General features: G+C 38.1%; 1 protein-coding gene across 4 annotated transcripts in view; it reads right to left on the reverse strand.

The window, feature by feature from the left end:
- Window positions 1–19,580, reverse strand: part of JPH1 (junctophilin 1) — an 86,656-nt gene that overhangs the window by 12,453 nt on the left and 54,623 nt on the right. For all 4 annotated transcript variants that reach the window (XM_052703839.1, XM_052703840.1, XM_052703838.1 and 1 more), the window contains exon 3: window positions 16,642–16,760. In XM_052703839.1, coding sequence (XP_052559799.1) covers window positions 16,642–16,760 — 119 coding nt within the window. The remainder of the gene's footprint in view (window positions 1–16,641; window positions 16,761–19,580) is intronic.

Below are 19,580 nucleotides of genomic sequence, written 5' to 3' on the forward strand. Positions count from 1 at the left end.
CAAAAATAAGACTTCACAGTAAAAGTATTGCACTGGGATGTCAGACTGGATGGCCTTGCTAAATTACTGGGGCTAAGGGAGTGTTATCCAAAAATTCGCTGACTTCTGTAGTGATTTACCCTAACTGACTCACTAGCTGAAGCTACTGTACTTCTGATAATTGTTGGAAATCCTTACTGATTCAGTTCAAAGATCTTACATCTTCAGGTTTGCAAATGGCCATAGGATAAAAATAATCTTCATGAAGTGCAAGGGACAAAAGACTGATTTACCTTACACCTCTTTCTCTCTTTCTTTTTCTTTTCTTTTCTTTTTTGTTTTATTTATTTATTTATTTATTTTTCCTGAGAACTATGCTTTCCTTAATTACCTTCATCTATTTAACTTACACCCTTACAATGATAGCATTTCTCTGACATGGAAGTATCCAACATTCAGCATTAAATCTGTCCTTTACCCTTACAACTCACAGGAAATAGAGCTTAAATTATTTTTCCATTTGTGTGCATGTCAGCTTGTCTTATACACTTATGTATGTCCCTTAAACTCACACAAGCTGGCTTTGTCTTCTTGAACAAATCACTTAAAATATGAAAACCCAAGTTAACACCTCTAGAGGGTAATACAGTTCTGCTTAGAAGCTAGGAAGACAAATTCTCTCACATTCAGTAGGGAAATACTTATAGAACAGCTGGTATGCAAGGATATTCCCCTCCCAAATCCTACCAAAATACCCATGAGCACATTTATCACTAGACTCAGTGATCAAGGTGCATTTTTATGCTGTTGTTCACATAAAGACAAGCAGGCTGAGATGCTTTGCTCAGGTCTGTCTGATTCAATAGAAATAAAATTGTTGTAAATCTGTCTGTATAGTGGGCAACAGGCTACAGTTTCTAAATTGCTTCCCAGAGGCCCCATACCAGATTCCAGGATCAAATCCTGACTGAAGTCAGATGCTGGGGAACTCTATTAAGAAAGAACTACAACAACCTTTCTGTATCTTCAGGATGGCTTCTGCAAAACACAGTGCAATTATTTTTCTGCTTCTATCTTTGCTAGTATGTCTACTTTTCTCTGATTTCTTTATCTTCTGTAAGTAAGGCTTGTTTGTTTTTCATGTCAAAGAAATTCTGTGTCCAGAGAAGAATGTCTGCACACATTTTCTTCCTTTGAATTTCTAGGAGACTCTAGCTGTGCTCGGCAGATACAGTGTTTTTACAGATGCCAGAATACAGGCATCACTACATAGAGCTGAGATGAGAGGAAGGAACAAAGAGTAGCATGAAGTTTTCGGAAGTTATGAATCATCTGGTAAGTAAGCAAGCGCTGCTGAGAATGAGAAGTACTTGGCAAGGAGTTGCTTTTGAGCAGGAGAATCACAGGGATTTCAGTATCTTTGAAAACCAGGGGTGAAAATAGGGAGTTGTGGAAAGAGACAAGTCAGGATTTGTTCTCAAACGATGTTTGAGGGGACTCTTTGGTAAGCCTGCATTCTGTAGCCTTCTGATAAAAGAGAAAGGCAGAAGAACATAAAAGTCACCATATATCAAGTCAGTTACAGTCGCAATTCACAAATTTTCCATCTTTGCAGAGATGTATAAGGTAATGTTGAGGTTTTTAACATACACAAACTTCAGTTTTCTTCTCTTTTGCAGGAGATAAAACTAGAGGTATAAAGAAGAAAGGGTACTTAGAAGAGCTCTGCCTAACATTTAAGCCCATGACACAGAACTGTTAATTTTTAATAAGTATTTATTACAGACATCTGCACCTATGTTCATGTTACATTCCTCCCTCTGGCTGGGTGAGAGCATCCCAATCTAGAACACTCTTGTTTCAGCATTATAGTGTTACTCAAGCAGCACCCAAACTGATCTTGCCTGTACCCCCTATAGCACACTGCTGCATCTCTGCTTCTGACCTACCCAGAAAATTCACATCCTGCAACAGCTCTCCACTACCAAACATATGTAAAGATGTGATATCTGTCAATATATCACAGTGCTTGGACTGAAGGTATTTTGATAAGAAACACACCTGAGTCACACAAATGTCAGTCTTCTCCATTGTTTCCTATGATCTATAAAAACCTTCCAAAGTTGGACATTTTCCTCCTGTGACCTCCAGACTATACTGGAATTTCTGAAACAAGTAGGGAACCAGGTACTGGCTGTCCATGTCTCCATGCAGAAGGAAAACCAAAAAACAAACAGGCTAAAAGTGATATATTTTTACTGGGTATATGGCAATATTTGATGCTAAAAACACTGAGCTCAACTAAATGAGGCTGTAGCCTCTGTATCAAAGTTAAGCCTGAGAGAGTCTGATCAGACACTGAAGAATTGCTTCAGTTTAACAAAGCAACCATCCTCCGCCCCCAAACCTTCAACACATCACATATGGCTATCAGAGATATATCTCTTGCCTCCAGTCCTGCCAGGCATATCTTTCTGTTACTTAAATTCTTGGCTCTGTTCTAATGTTAGCTTTGGAGACTGGCCAAGGACTCCTTTTTAAAAATCTGTTCATTGTATTCAGTACAATCAGATTATGCACCTGTCTGAACCATTGACTCCAAGCAGAAAGAACAGTTTCCATTCTTTTCTGAGGACTAAGAATGCCTGTCAGGATTTAGCAAGCCTCCATTGTTAAAAGCATTATCTAACAATAGAGACATGGACAACAGAATCCTCCTTTTTTTTCTGCATAAGTGCACTCTACAGCACAAGTCTAAAGGAGCCAGGGCCAATGGAGTTTGGAAAGGGAGTCATTAATTCTTGATCCAACAAGGTGGCTCAGCTGCTTGTTCCCTAAAAGAATAGGATTTGAGGCTGAGAAGAAGTTAGGGTTTATCTACTTAGCAAATAAACATGGAGTTAAGCTTTTCAGTTTCTAGTTCAAGCAACCAGTAGATATATTCCTATGATATTTCTGAATACCTGAGAACTGGTCTGGAATGCAGATCCAGTAAGTTTTTTCTAACCAAGTAAAGATAAGCTTTCTTTGTAGAAGAACCTGTCTGTTTTCCCACAGTGATTTGCAGGTTCTGCTACTGCCTTCTTAAAACTGACAGACTTTTGCTGCTCAATGTTAGTTATTAGGCAGCTTTTGGGTCATACAGCTGTGATTCGATTTGAATGGCACTGTGAAGTGAGAGTTAGACAGAAGCTTAGGGAAATAGCTTCTGAAAACCCAAGGACTGTGATTATGTGTGATATATGTATGTGAAGGTGGAAGCTGCTCTGCTTGAATAGCGCTTTACAGAATCATAGAATATCCCAAGTTGGGAAAGACCCACAAGGGTCATTGAGTCCAAATTCTCGACAACTCAAAATTCAAACCCTATGTCTGAGAGCGTTGCCCAAATGCTCCTTGAACTCTGACAGGTTTGGTGCCATGATCTCTGCCCTGGGCAGCCTGTTCCAGTGCCCAACCACCCTCTGGTGAAGAACCTTTCCCTAACATTCACCTGAACCTCCCCTTACACAGCTCCATGCCATTTCCTCAAGTACTGCTGCTGCCATCAGAGAGCAGAGATCAGCTCAGTCCCTCTGTTCCCCTTGTGAGAAAGCTGTGCACTACAATGGGGTTTGACCTTCGGCCTTCCCTAAGTTGAACAAATGTAATTTACTGCAGTAGGTGAGTTGGGCTTCGGTTTGGTTGCGGACATGCTAATTGTTCTTCTAACACTAGAATTTCTTGTGGAGTTCTTGTGTAACACGTCCTTCCTCCTGGAAGGTCTCCAGTAATGATGTGACAGCATGGCATGCCCTGAAAATGAGAAGAGAAGGGTGGCCTGGTTCTGCCACAGCATTTTTAGAGAGGTGACAGCCACATGCTTTCCCCCATAGCCTAGTGAGGTATACATATTGGCAGCAGGGCACTGTTTCAGGACTGTGGCTCAAGCAATGTCTAAAAATGTAATCTTGCAGGATGGTGCAAATGCAGTGTTTCCCAAGAAGGCTAAGAGACCTTGTGTCTTATCAGACTGGAATGAAATCTCAAGCTCAAGAAGGATTGCAGAATGTACCTTGGATAGTGAGAAAAAACTTGTAGATATATACTCTTATATTTCAGGTACAAGCTGTGCTCTTGCCTATTCAATGTAGGTAGTTCCAACTGATTTTGGCCCGTGTGAAGGAGATGGGGATACAGGAAAAGGTTGGAACTGAGGGAGAGGATGAATTCCGGAGGTGGTGCAAGTACCAGGATTCCTTACAGTAGGCTGGTGATCCTTCAGGGAATATTTCTGAATTTCAGTCGTTATGTATAACACAGTAACCTGCCAGAAATCTAATTTCCATAATTCAACATGCTTTTGCCTCACTTCAGTATAATCTATATCCTCAAAATTATAAAAGTAATATTTTTTTTATTTGTCAAAACAAGTCTGTATCGTAACGTATCAGCCATTTTGGTGTTTTGTGGCAAGACTGCCACAATGCATTTTCAAGTAACCAAAGAACATCTATTTTATTTTCTATTACCAAAAATAAATAAGTTCTTTACCATTATACAGAATTAACATGTACTAGAATACTGAATTAAAACAGTATTAGGTAAACTAAAACATACTATATTCTAGCACATTTTAATTCAACGTAGCACTAAATTCTCTGAGAATTAATATGTTGCATCCTAGTCTTTTGCAGCTTTTCATGTACTCCAGTATAAAAAGGGATTCAGGCAGCAGACATACAGATTTGAAAGCTTTTCCTTGAACCCAATTACCTAGGATAGAATTCCGTTGATATCAATAAATAATCTCCACAGGAAGCCTTTTCACGGTGCCAGATATGTTCCTTCAGGGAGAGAATGTTGTGCAAAACTTCACTAGGACATAAGGTCTCATTCTGGGGGGAGCAGTTTTTTCTTAGCTATGTTTAAGACACTAAGCAATACAAACGAGAGCCTCTCACCATAACAGGGCAGTGGACGCCTAGTCTGCAGTCCAGGACTACGTGTGATTGAAGCAGGTCCTCTAAAGCTCTATAGGTAAGTGCAGGCTATATAGAACCTGAATGCCTCTGGTCATCTGGGTTGATTGGTACTCCACCTGTAAACTGCCTGGGTCCTGTGCAAGAGGTACAGCATCCTTCGTCTCCTCCTGCTCTTATTTCTGAAGGCCAAACCATAACCTTTAAATCACTTAAAAGGGATTTGGATGGAAAGCACTGTAATTACACTCTGTGCAAAAACGCTAACTTGAGAATTACTTGGCATTTCCTGTGAGACTTTGCTTAATTAGGTCATCATAACTTGCATAACTACATTTAAAACCTAGAGGTTGATGTATTCTTTACCATAGAGACTGATTTTGTTCTTGAGACAGGCCTTCAATATTTGTTTTTCAAACTGTCCCTGCAAAATTTACTTAATTGTCTGTGGTAACAAGATTGAAGTTCTTCCACTGGTCACTGAAGTTAGATGCTGCAGTCTTTATGCAAACTTCAGTACATACTACTGATGGTAATTATCTGAAGAGATGCCTCAAATCTGCCAACATTAGAGGCCCCTTTTTTAACTTCTACAATACAAGAAAATATTTGTTCTAAGAAGTTCACAGTCTAAAACTATAACACGACAACAAAAGAGAAAGAAATTATTAGTTGTGAATAGATTTGTTTCCTTATTTCCTTATTTCCATGATTGCTACTCATTACATCCTAGTACAAAATCAGGCCATAATACCACTGAACCAAATCTCAAGTCTTTTGTTTCTAGAAGCACTGTAGTAAAAAAATAATGCTGTTTTTAACAGAAATTGCTATATATGGTTTGAGAGATAGAAAAGTGAAAATCACTTGATTTGCTATCTTCTGATGTGATCAATAGTCTTCTGAAGTATCACCACTGGCAATAATATCTGTGATCTCATCAGATTTGCTACTTTGATGAACACTCATAAATTTCAATTAATACAGTGTATTTTTTTTCCCTGCAATTATTCAAAATTGGATTTTTCACAGCAGGACACCTATTTTATAATTATTCTTCAGCATTCAGGATAGAAACTAGGTGAGGGAAATATAATAATTTATTGGTCTGTTAGAAGAAGAGATTCAATGAGTCACTAGGAAAGTGCAAATAACTATATTCAGTAAGATTTATACAGAGTTTTTTATTATTGCTTCATTGCGGATATGTGTAGGGGTGGGAAAGAACTATAATTAAGGTCACTAGTACTTCCTCTGTTTTATTCTTAATTTTCTAAAGGTTATGCTTGTTAACAGGAAAAAAAAAGCTTTTAACTGGTAGATCGCTGGCTTGAATTCAGCCCAAATGAATGGACGGTTATGCAATGTCATGTGTAGAATGTGTTGATGAACTCAGCAGAGCGTAGCTATGGTTATGGCTTCAGCAATGCTTGGCAGACGGGTCAGCCATCTTGGCAGGCTGCAGTGAGACAGAATGGGCCTGGAGTGTGATCGAGTGGGATTACAGTCATAGAGAAACTGATGACTATAATCCAAGGTGCTCAAAGAGGCGTAGGGCTCTCCATGATTATAGTTTCTGACTTAGATACAGTAGTTCAGGATGTTATCCCTCCAGATGTCTGCAGCACCTCTGTGACGATTATAGCATCTCAGCAGCATGACATGGGAGGGAACAGCTTTTTAAAGGCTTGGAGAAATGTGGAAAAATATGTGAGATGTCTGGTTCTCAGACAGCAAGAAAGCATCTGACTTGATTGTCAGTTTGGAGGTGGGATTCTCCTTGAAAAAAATGCCGTATTCCCAGTGATGCACATATATATTTCTAATAATTCCTTAATTCAGAATATTCATACTGTTAAAATTACTGTTTCCTCAAGCGATACTCCTGGTAGCTTCTTTTCTCTGACTGCACTGGAGGCAACAGGGGAAACTAACATGTGCCAACACTCACTAGATCCAAGAATGTCATGTAGAATGATGCCTACGTGCATTTATTTTTTGGACCTGTTGTGATTTGATCTGGCAGCCTGCTGTCCTTCAAGTCATGTACTACCAATGTGACCTCAGAATGTAACACAGATAGTACATAATAACATGCTATTGCTACAACCTGACAAAAGCCACATTATTAATCAGGGATGTAAAAGATAGAATACACAAATGGTTCAATTACAAATAATTTTTAAAGGTAGCATCATTAAACAATGCAGCTGTAAATGTAACTTTCCTTCCTTAAATAGGTAGCCATTGGTGAAAATCGGAGAAATTGCCCGCTATTTGACTTTTGTACAACTTCAAACACTCAAATTGCTCTTTATCAACTACTTTATCGTGTAGTAGCATAAATACCCTTTACTATGCAGTAGCATAAATAATTTCCAAGTAGATTAATACTGGAAATACCTGCCAATACTTAATTTTCCTGATTTTGACATAAAAAAAAACGACGTGTCCTTCTAAAAGCCTACATCAAACACTTCCTGTCACAAAGATCAAGAGCGTTGAGTTATTTATTTACTGAACACGCATACAGAGATATGTACACACCTGGCCAAACTGAAGGGTAGTTCTTAAGCTTCTGTGTTTACTCTGCTCTGATGTTTGCACAGCAAAAGACTGCTGCCTATGAATGGATGACTATATGAGTATCACACAGAGAGCTTGATTCTCATTTTAAAAATATATTTGTCGAAAAGTTCGTGGCATTATCTTATCTCACAGTGCTGTAAGAAATCTCTTGAAAACATTAAAGCATCTACTTAATCTACTCAAGCACCTGGACTTAGTAACTGCAATGACAAAACAAACAAACAAATAAACAAAAAAACAACAAGGAAATGCACTTCCAGCAAATGGTCCAAATCATATGCAGTATCACAAACTTTTGAGTCTAGAAGTGGGATGACAGAACAGAAACATCAATGCCATTCCGATCTGTAAGAAACCCAGACAGTTAGCAGTTCCTAGATATCTGAATTTGAGTCATTCTGTAATGAAGATATCTGAATATAACAGATAAACAGTATGTTTTTATTTTGTATTCCCCTACATTTTCCAATAAATAATTTTAAAAAATCAAGAATAATCACTTAAAGCAAGCTTTCTTTCCTCAAAAGGTTTCTAACTGCATCATTATGGAGTAAACACATGTACACTTGAAAGATTTGAAGGCAGGAAAGAATAGTCTACCGAATCTCAAGAAGTGACTGCTGTCAACACTAAGAATAATCTGTATTGACTGTCCAATCTCTGCTTCATTTCTCTGGCTGTTTTAATAGGTGACTACAGTTGCTGTAAAATTTGTAGAAAGAGACACAATTCATAATTGTAATTGCATAGTAGATTGTAGCATGTGGACTCTTACTTTTAGACTCTTTCCCACTAGAAACATGAAACAGATTTATCCCATCTGATAGACAGCAGTATGAGTGCTGTGCGTCACCTGACTGGGACATCAGCTTATGGGTATAGAAATTGCTCATGACCAGCAATCTTAATTACTGCATGGCTTTCTTTACTTACCCTAGCTCACTGCTGATGAATACTGACAGAACCCGTTTTACAAGACTGTATGTTGTTGGCATACAGCTCTTGTATTTAGAACAGGCTTCTTTTTTACTGGTTGGACAATGTACACTTTGTACTTACTGTGAATGTTTGCAGTTAAATAACACATGCGCTATAATACACCTGTATTCTTTGGAACCTGCATACTGTTTAATATGAACTAACTGAGAAAGCACGTTTTTAGCTTTTCCACAGAAAAAAAGAGCCTACTTCAGCCAAGCTGCACAGAGGCATGAGGCAGACTGAAGCCCAGAGTCAGCATATGTTTCACCGTCATTACTAAGAGTATGTGAACCTCTGTTTGTGGGAATCCATTTTCTGAAAACTGGAAAAATGTCACTGGAAAATTTAGCAAATGTTAACTACAGCAGTGGTGTTTTCAAGCTCCTTTATATTGATCATAAAAGATGTGCAGAAGTGAAAAGCTGTAATTCTGTTATCACCACAACTGCATATTCTCAGAAGAGATTAATTGCAGAAAGAGCCTGCTATTAATAGTCCTTTTTACCCAGTAGAACCACATTTCTTTACATTTTTCCCAGGGTGTCCACACCTTCCTTGCATGATGATGCCCAAAGTTAGACACAGCATTTCAGAATGTCACTTGCGTCACGCAGAAAAGGGACTATTACCCCTCTTCTCCATGACGTGCTTCTTCTCTATATGCAGACTGGAATCGTATCAGCTGCTTCTCCCCCTGTATCACATTTCAAGAGCGTGGCTACCAATCTGCTCGATGGGGGTTTGGCAACTGACCTCAACAGGAGCAGGTTCACATCTCATCTGCAACTGGCTGAGTCTGCCAGTCCCTAAGGGCTTCTCATAGCGTTTCTGAGGAACAGGTCACTGTCTTCATCTTAAATACTAAGTCCAGTAATACTACTAACTAATTTGGTGAGTAATTACTAGTGTGAATAATAGCTTTCTCCTAGATGTGAAATATTACTGAGACATTTGTTATATTCTGTTGCAGTTTGTGATTTCAGCATATCACTTCATTAGTACCTTTTCATTTCAATAATATTGTTCACCACACTATAAAAATACACAACACGCTACCCATGATATTTGGGTACTCAGTGAAGACTAGGATGAAACGACTACCAATTTCTATGTCATTTTATTAGATTTCTCTCTCCTTGCTATTTTTCACTTCCTTTTTTTTTTTTTTTTTTTTTTCTCATTAACAATCAGCAATTCTCCTCTTAGAATCAGATAGGAAAACTACCTAGACACAGCTCATCTTCCTTTTGAAAACATGAAATCAGAAAACACAACATATTCAATGAAGTTCAGAAACAAAACAGGGCTGATTTGGCTATTAAGCTTTATATTAAAAACAAAATACTTATGGCTCTGTTATTTATTGTTCTCTTAGTAGATTCTCCCCTTTTGCATAGCCTTTCTATTCCACATTAAAACATGTTCCCAGTGAGACTTTGGAATAGACTGTTGAAGATACGTCAGATACACTGCCTCTTGAGCCACATACAAACACGTAGGAAAGAGCAGGCTTTTCTTCCTTGCACTGTTTTATTCTGAACACTATTCTATTTTAGCAGTAATAAAAGAAGAAGCCTGGCACTGAGGTGCATTAAAAAGAGTATGGCCAGAAGGAGCCATGGGAGGAGATTCTCCCCCTCTACTCTGCCCTGGTGAGGCCGCATTTAGACTACTGTGTCCAGTTCTGGGTCCCCCAGTTCAAAAAAGATGGACTCCTAGAAGGAGAACAGAGGAGGGCTACAGAGATGATTAAGGGCCTGGGGCATCTCCCTTATGAGGAAAGACTGAGTAACCCGGGTCTGTTCAGTCTGACATCTCAAGGGAGGTGGGAGGCAAATGGATGAGGCCAGGCTCTTCTTAATGGTGTGCAGTGATAGGACAAGGAGCAATGGCCTAAAACTTGAACACAGAAGTCCCATACAAACATGCAGAAGAACTTCTTTATGGTAAGGATGATGGAGCACAAAAACAGGTTGTCCAGAGAGGTCGGAGTCTCCTCCTATGAAGATATTCAGGACCCATCTGTGTGACCTATGATAGTGCACCCGCTTTAGCCTGGGGGATTGGACTCAATGATCTCCTGACATCTCTTCCAACCCCTGCTATTCTGTGATTCTGCAATGTACATCCAGTGTTTGGGTTCTAGACATCAGTACTCATGCTTGTGAACTGTGTGATATTCAGATTCACTACTGGGAAGATATGAAAAATATGTCACAAAACAACTGAGATTATGAATGACTTACATGTGGAAAGTGACGTCGAAATAACTAGACAGTGTTTTGAACTCTGCTCATTTTAGTCACAGATTTATACACTGCTGTCTTAAAGGGATATTTACTTGCTACTGTGATTTATCACATCATATGATTACATCAGATTTCATTTATCCATTTGCAGTTGTAGAAATTTTGAAAATATGAACTTGAAAGCCACAAAAACAGGAGCAAAATAAAGGGATCAAAAATACACTACTTTTAAAATATGAGGTTTTATCAATTTTCATGAAAGGTAAAGAGTTAATTCAATATTTTCCAATATTCAGGATCAATATATTGTAAAAACATAGAATCAGAGAATGGCTTCGTTTGGAAGGGATCTTAACAGTCATCTACCTCCAACTCCATTGCTGTGGGCAGGGCTGCCACCCGCTAGATTAGGCTGCCCAGGGCTCTATCCAACCTTGCCTTGAATGCCTCCAAAAACACAGCAACATTCACTAAGCTGCTTCAAATTTCTAGAAAAACTGACTTCTTACATCTAGCAGTAGAATCATTGAAGAACATAGGAACGTTATGAGTCTGAAGTTGGCTAAGCGAACTGACTGCTGCACTGGAAATGTCAGAACCATACAAATTCAACAATCAGTTTAATTCTGGTAAAATTAAGGCACGTGATCTCTTTAGTCTTCCATCCTATTCAGGCATCTTTCCAAATATATTACTGAGCTTTTGTATTTTAAGATAAATCATCATGCCACTCACCTTCCTGACATAATGTCAGTTCTCCCTTGATCTCTAACATCTAAGCTAACAACACTAAACTCTTGGTTTGCAATATTCCCTTACAGAGAATCACAGATTACTCTGTTCCATGTTCCTCTTACTTTTCTTCTTACACTCTTCATCCTGTCTAATCTCATAAAAAAAAAAAAAAAAAACAACAAACCCCAAAACTACCAATTCTATGCTGGTTATGTTTCATCTCCAGATTTGCCACCTGTTTAGATTAAGATCTGAGTAAATAGCTATAACAAGACTAAAATTCAGAAATCTTCACCCTCTCCAAATTCTCACCGTGATCTTCTACAGCATTCTAAAAAATACTACATTTGTCTACATTACTCAGGTCTATAATCTGAATCCCATAAATCTTTTTTAGATCTCTCTGTCTCTAAACTCTCTCTACTTCCGCTGTATTGCAGATTTTCATGGAATAAAATGTTCTGCATGTTAGGCACTGGCAAATACGGAATGCAGCTGTAAAGATCTTTTTTTTTTTTTCTAGCGTTCTGCCATTTCCTCTGAAATACATCTCTAACTCTCCATTTCCTGTAAAAACAAAATCAAAGGAGCCCACAGTTCAGCAACAAGTGTTAATTGATGTGGTCAAGTAAAACTGAATGCACCAACAATCATTGTGTAACCCATATCATGTGTTTAAAAAATAAAAATAAGACCCTTTTTCAATATAATTCAAATGCACTAATGTAATAGAATTTTAAAATAAATTACCATCCTCTAGTGAAATTTCACACCGTAAGAAACGTTTTCACAGTATAGATTTTGTTGAGCTGAACTTCAACGTGGAACAAATATTTATGATGCAGTTATAAATAGCGTTTATAATGGAAATGTTGATTGCTGTGATAATATTCCCATGTGATAGACCCTAATTCATCTTGTCCTTGGCTAATGGACACTTGGACAGACCAACATAGAAATTTAATGGAGCAGGACAGTAGTGGTCCAGTTCTGTGTCCTGGAGTTAGTGCTTCTTTTTGGGGGCAAACGAGTAATTTTGAACTGGAAAAAGGAGGCAGTTAAAACTCTAAGGTAGCACTGACCTCTTTCTTTCATAATTCCCATAGTGGCAGCTCAGAGAGGTATACCTAGCTTTTAAGAATGTACTTGTCAGTCCAGCTAGCTTTGCAGATAGATTTGATAGCCTTTACTAGGCAATCCACAAGTTGTATCTAGATGTATATTAACTAGTTCAATACTTAATAGAAGCCTGACAAAATTACAGTGATTTCAATTGCTTTACTTCTCTACAGGAAATTGGCTCTCTGTTATTAGCTTAAAAAGTTAATTATGAGCTCTTTCCTCCCCCCCTAAGTAAGTCACTTTATTATGTCACTCAAAATCATGTTGGAAAAACTGAGAAAGCATCCTGGAAAAATGAAATTGGTTCATTTGCAACCTCTCCTCCCTTTGCTTTCTCTCAAGCCTGCTCTTTGTCCCAGGTGCATTCAGGAGGTCTGGGGAATAAGCTGAGCCAAGCATGTGTGTTTGTCAGTGCGGCAGGATGGGTGCATAAAGCCAACAAGTCCTCACACTGAGCAGGACAAAAGATATGAGTGAGGACACCCATATCTGGGACTTGACAGGACTGGTGATAAATTTGGAAGTCACGTGGCTAGCCAATAGTTAGAAAAATAAAGAACAGAACAAGAATAATTCTTGAAGCCCACCTTTTCTTTTAGCCCATCTTATTACTTTGACTATCAGATACAACTCCAGTGCCTTTATATACTGCTGCATACAGAAGTGTAAAAAGAAGATGGAAGAAATAAATTGTAGAGAAGAGGTGTCACAGAAAGAATCTAGACTACAGTTGCATGAGCATGATATAGCAGTATGTCAAATCACTTAAAAAACTGAAGAGACTTTTATATGACTAAGAATAACTAGTGAGCTTCCTTACCCTTTAAGGCACAAACTGATAGCATAGCTGGTAACTCTAATCAGGGAAAAATGTTCACTGTAATTGGCTTCTTAAATAAAAATATCTGGCCCCATCCACATGCGCTTAGCCAGAACATTCCTGTTAATTAGCACCAGGAAGAAATCTCTCCTTCCTGTCCATATGGAGTTTGCATTTAGTGAACTGGAGGAGATGGAGACGACAGAGAGAAGGAAGATGGGGAGGATGTGCTTTCTTCCGAGATTACAGACATCAACATCTGGTCAAAAGAAAGTTTAAAACACAGCTTCTCTTTAAGACATTATTTCTTTTAGAAATCAGCAAAAATTTCCTACTGCTTGAAATGCTTTTATTTCTGAAACTTTATTGCAAAATGTCAAGTAATACTATTTCTGTAACAGTACCCTAACATTATAGGAAACAATGGTGCTAAATACTAATAATTCTTTTTATTAGAAAATTTTCATTTGCTGTTCATATATTTCATCTAAAATTCTGTTCACCTCTCTAGCATGGGTTAACTGTTAAATGGCTTCTTGATTGATGTCATCCCTTGCTCAGGAGGTCAAAGGCTGGAAGAATTTTCTGGTGAGCAGTGTGTATTCTTCAAGCAGTTGGTTGGCTTGACAAATAATCTGCCATAAAACAATTCAGATTTGAATTTTCAGAGCTAAATTGCTCCATGGTAAAGTGCCCAGACTCTTACCCAGCAGCAAAGTAGTTTTACCCTCTTTCATGTAATCAAATGTTGTTCATTCAAACTGAATGAAAGAACAGCATACATTTGCTGCAGGATATGCATGCATACAGACAATTACAGCTTAGCTGTCCAGCCTGTGTAAGTTCATACTTTAGTTTACCTCCTGACAGCATGTTTACAAGAGTAAATGCTAGAGATGCCTTGTAGAATTTAGCATAAATAGGTCAGTCACATCCATTAAACTTGTTCAAGATTAGAACAATCTTCCCCCTTTTTTACTGGGTGCCAAAAGCCTTTCTTTTCTATTACATCTTCCATTAGTCATTTACCCTTCTCTAGGCTTTAACAAGTGACACAAAACAGCCTTTATTATTTTTCTCTAAGCAAAGAAAATCTCAAACTGTCCCTAGATGACTCCTTTGAATGAGAAAATGGCTCAGGTTTCATTTGTTTCCTGTCCTGATATGCTCTTTTCTGTCACATCTGCAAGTTTAGTGATGCCTGGAGGAAACAAACAGGTCAGCACTGGCATTTCTCAAAATTTGTTTTATTTGGTAATAAAGAGGCCTGTAAAGTCTGGTTTCTATAAAGACTGGAACACTTGTTCAATCTATGAAGCCTACAGCCTTGTGGGTAGCACTCTTCAAAGATATGCCATGATTACATCTATCAATCACTAGCCAAATCTGTTCCACAGCTAAAGTAGAAGTGAAATTTTTCCTGAGTCCCAGCTGAACAAGCTTACATGAAACAGCTCCTTGTAGGCTTATGACCACTTAGACTATGGCTTAGATCTTTCCAATCATATTTGCTTTCCCAATATGCAAATATTAAGGTAATTATTTACTGGCAAACTAAATTTGAAGATTTCTGTAGTGCTTCAATCTTCATGATTCAGTCTGACACTATTATTCGTACCTACTGAATGCTACTTTGCTTCCTACCACTTTGTTCTCATTTCAATCTCATTTTGAGCCACATTAAAAAGCTAGAACCTCTTGGCAGTTCTTGATGAATGTTTTAATGAACGTTACATGAGAGAGAAAAGCAATTGGGAAGTGAGAACTGTCATGGTACAATGATTTATGAATATTCACTGTAATTATAAATTGTGTATAATACTAGGATATATAGCCCAGAGTGTCTCATATTAAAAATCTGAGATTTGAGAGCTTTATCAAAGATTTTCATATTTACTCAAATGCACCTAGACCTTAGATAATGCAGAAATCACTTCTTTGGACAGAGAAAAATGCTCAATTTCTTTACAGAAAAGTGTACGTACTTTAAATTTTCTCTCTTTTTTGTTGATTTGCTACATACATTTACTCCTTACTGACAGCATACCTCCTGATCACTCAAAGCTCTTTAAGCTTAGGGAGAAAAATTACATTTTCCCATTACAAGTTATTTTCAAGAAAACTTAGCACAAAGATAAACTTCTTTTGATGAATTTCTTGGTGTTGCATTTCATACCATCATGTACTTTTTTTCTCGAGTCCCCTAGTCATTTCTTTATCTCAGGGGCTTAGCAGCTTTGAAATACTTTCAATCCAGGTGCTTTAACTCCATCATTTTTATCTTCAACCAAGTTCTCCTTTTACAGGGTCTCCACTATTAGTTCTTAGCTTGGAACAGGCTGCCCAGAGAGGCTGTGGATGCCCCATCCCTGGAGGTGATCAAGGCCAGATTGGATGAGGCCCTGGGCAGCCTGGTCCAGTATTAAATGGGGAGGTTGGCCCTGCATGTGGCAGGGGTTTGGAGATTCATGATCCTTGAGGTCCCTTCCAACCCTGGCCATTCTGTGATTCTGTGACTCTTAGCATGAACTAAAATTAGGATTTCTTAAGTTGTAACTAATGAGATGAACTGCTACTATAGACTGGAAGTTCATCAACTGATGAAAGAATGAAATAATGAAAAAAAGAAAATGATTTCAGTATCATGGGAGTAAATATGAGCCATTAATATGATGAATCCGAAGACAAGGATGTATAGAAGCGATTTCCAACAGTGAAAGGTACATACTGATAATTATGCTAAAGCCTGTAAAGTCTTACTATTCAAAATACTTCTGTAGAGCATTGTCTAGAATTCTGGTCATCTATGTGAAACAAGGTCACCCAAGAAAGACACATTTAAACCTGGATACAAATGTAGACTGTAAGACTTACAAGCCTCAACCCTTCTCCTAGTAACACTGTAGAAACAACCTCAATTTCTGTTTATTTATGTTCTCTGATGTCTTACGTTGCTATCATCTTGAATAAGCTATTAGCAAGCCAAAGCTGTAAGCCAGATTCCAACTTTTTGACACTTCACTTTTTAATACAAAGCAATATTAACAAATAATTAAAAAATGAAAACAAAATCTGGGGCAACATGCAATCTTCACTACCTAACTACTGTTTCTGAAAAAATGACAACATTCAAAATGGAATAATATTTAATATTTAACTGTGAGGAAGAAAGACTGGCCACAAACCAAAACCAATCTACAATTACCTGGTTGGTAGAAATTTGGTGAAAGTTCTCTGGCAACTGCTCTTGCAATATCACATTCCTGACGAGCAGCCTGAGCAGCCTGATCCGCAGCATCAGCTTTAGCTCTTGCATGTGCAGTTCTGTACAGAGTAGAAAACAAGTTATATGCAGAGGAGTCTCTTACATATTGCACCAGTAATGACAGAATAAAGTATTGCTTCCCTTAGCTACTGTACACTGTACTGTACAGTACACTGCTATGCTCAACGCTCTCTTCAACTGCAAATCAAAGCATACAAATTACTCTTCTCAGTTCTTCAGCCCTGCTCATCCTTGTATCATATTTACTTGTAGATACGCAATTTACAACCCAGCTTTATAAACTTTCTAAGTAAGAAAAAAAGAAGTATCTAAATGAAACAGAGATGATGATTATATGGTCAAATGCTAACACATGGAACACAAAGTGTACAGGAGGTCAGACTGGGACACTACACTCCTGAACAGGGAGCTCTGTGACCAGGACACACAATCTTCTGAGAGACCGCAGAATGCCTTTAAAAAAAACACAACACTTTTACAACATTTCCTGCCTATGCCAGAGGGGTTGGAACTTGATGATACTTGAGATCCATTTCAGTTCAAGCCATTCTATGATTCGATGATTCCATGATGCAATTTCAAAGTTAATGATCAATGCTGGGTAAAAAGCAAAATTGTGGTACACTGGCCCAAAAATTTGAGAATGTCTCCCACAGTCAGATTATGTTGGAAATGAATAGGATCAAAAACTCATGTCTGATACTCCAATAGGCATTTGTGTAAGTGGGGACTTAACATGCTTACATTCTTGTAATTCACTGAATTTCAAATCCAAAACAGTGTGGAAAAGGCAACTTTCAAAAGTCAAGAAAACAGTCCAGAATACTTTCATGAAGTAATCTGCCCTCAGCTTCTCCCTTTTTTTTCTTCTGTTTTTCTTAAAAAGTCTTAAGAATAGCTTGTCAAATGCCTCTCACTTCAGACTGTGCAAACTGATTGCTGCGTCACTGCGTGATTGCATTGCTTTTTCTCCCATCTTCCTTCATCAGTTCATTTTTAAATGGTCATCTGTTTAAAAATCCTTGATGGCAGCACTCGCTGCGTCTTTCGGTGCTAGCAGATAGCCTAGAGCTGTAAAATGATTCATTAGAACTAAGGGGAAGCTAAACATAGCAAAACAGCAGTTTTTCAGACGTACTCAAGATATGCATAACATTTCTGAAACAGTTATATTCAATTTCATCATCTCAGGAGTTTTCTTACTGTGCTCTTGTTGAAAATTGAAAAAAAAAAGAGTAAATTAGGAAGACAATAAAAGCAACCATTTGTAACCCATGGGCCTGGCAATATTATTCAAAAGAAATAAGATAAATGAAAGCCTCAAATTTTCTATTACTTCTATCTAAAAATTCAGTTTTATTTTCAAGGAATAAAGAGAAGTTCTGTGTGTTTTAGACAAAGGAAGAATTATAAGTTAGCACTGACTTGGATGAGTAGGAGATTAACAGTGTGGTAGACTTTGCATTTCTAAAAAGATGCTTAATCCCATAGGGTTCTAGCATAAACACAGACATAAAAAAAATCCCACAGTTTCATCTGTGGTGCCTGGAGAAACATCTATAAACACGTATGGGGATAAAAGCTGAATGTTATTTCAAAGCTTAGATTGTCATAATTTAATGGATAAATATCAGCTCAAGTTGCCTTCTCATCGGTCCCCCTAGGTCTCTAAAAAAAAGATTATAATAGCAAATGAGCAACAACACCTTTAACTTGTAGTCAGGATCAGGAAAGAAACTGTTACAAACACACTGTATAATGCCATATGTACTCTGTGCAGTTCATGAATGGTTGTACGGTATGTACTTGCTTAGTAACAGTAATCAAAACTGTTCTTTCTCTATAATCATTATTTTCAATTAGTTGAGCTATTCTTAGTTCCTGCATAATTATGTCTATGTAGCATAAACCTAATGAAGCAATCATAGCACTGGGACACTGTTTTATGAGACAATAATGTCTGCACATGGATAAACTAGACTCTGATCATCCTATTGTGATCACAGAACAACCAGACAATTCTCATGTAAAAATAGTCTAATGCTATTGTCACAGTTGCAGTAGACATTTTGAAAGCTAATACACTAAATGACCAGTATTGGAAAACTGTACTGCTAGTTGTTTATTGATGTGAATTTTCTGTAGTATTATAGCCAAGAAGCAAATGACACATCCTGTCTAAGCATGTATGAAAGTGGCAGAGGCACTGAACGGAGACACAGATAATGAGCTACTGATGCTTGGCCACATGCAGCTGGGCGGAAGCAAGCCACAGTAGGAACACACAGGAACAGAAGGTAAACAAACGGTGCCTTGCTTGGCTACTCAGACCTTTCATTTTTTTTAACCTATCAATTCCTGCTGTTCTGCTGCTTTCACACCGGCAGTCAGGAGCCTTAGCAGATCAGGATGGGGTGGTTGCTGAGATGTGTGCTGTCGATACTCCAAAAATCCACAGCAGAGAGGGATGAGGCAGCATGAGCTATAGGAAAGCAGAGACAGAAGAGCAGTACCAGTGTCCATGCTCCCAAGCAGACTTTCTGCCAGCCAAACAGCAATGTGTGCACATGGCCATGCTGAGACATCTCCCTAATGGCCTCTTCAGTGGGCACCAGCACGATACTTGGCAAATGGAGAAAGAACAGAAGAAATGGGAAGAGTCTGGCTTTTGTATCTAACAGAGCTGTTCATTCCAGCTGTGAACACGTGCTTTTCACTTAGTGCTATTTGCTTTCTACCACCTTGGTGTCAGGGTACTTTACTAATCGGCATTTTTTGTTTCAATTTGCAATCATATAGTCAGATTTTTTTTTTTATTTCTGCACGCTCACTTCTGTCAGACTCAAACAATTTTTCAG

Source organism: Tympanuchus pallidicinctus, unplaced genomic scaffold, assembly GCF_026119805.1.
Source record: "Tympanuchus pallidicinctus isolate F22 unplaced genomic scaffold, pur_lepc_1.0 scaffold5, whole genome shotgun sequence".
In the NCBI taxonomy this organism is placed as follows: Eukaryota; Metazoa; Chordata; class Aves; order Galliformes; family Phasianidae; genus Tympanuchus; species Tympanuchus pallidicinctus.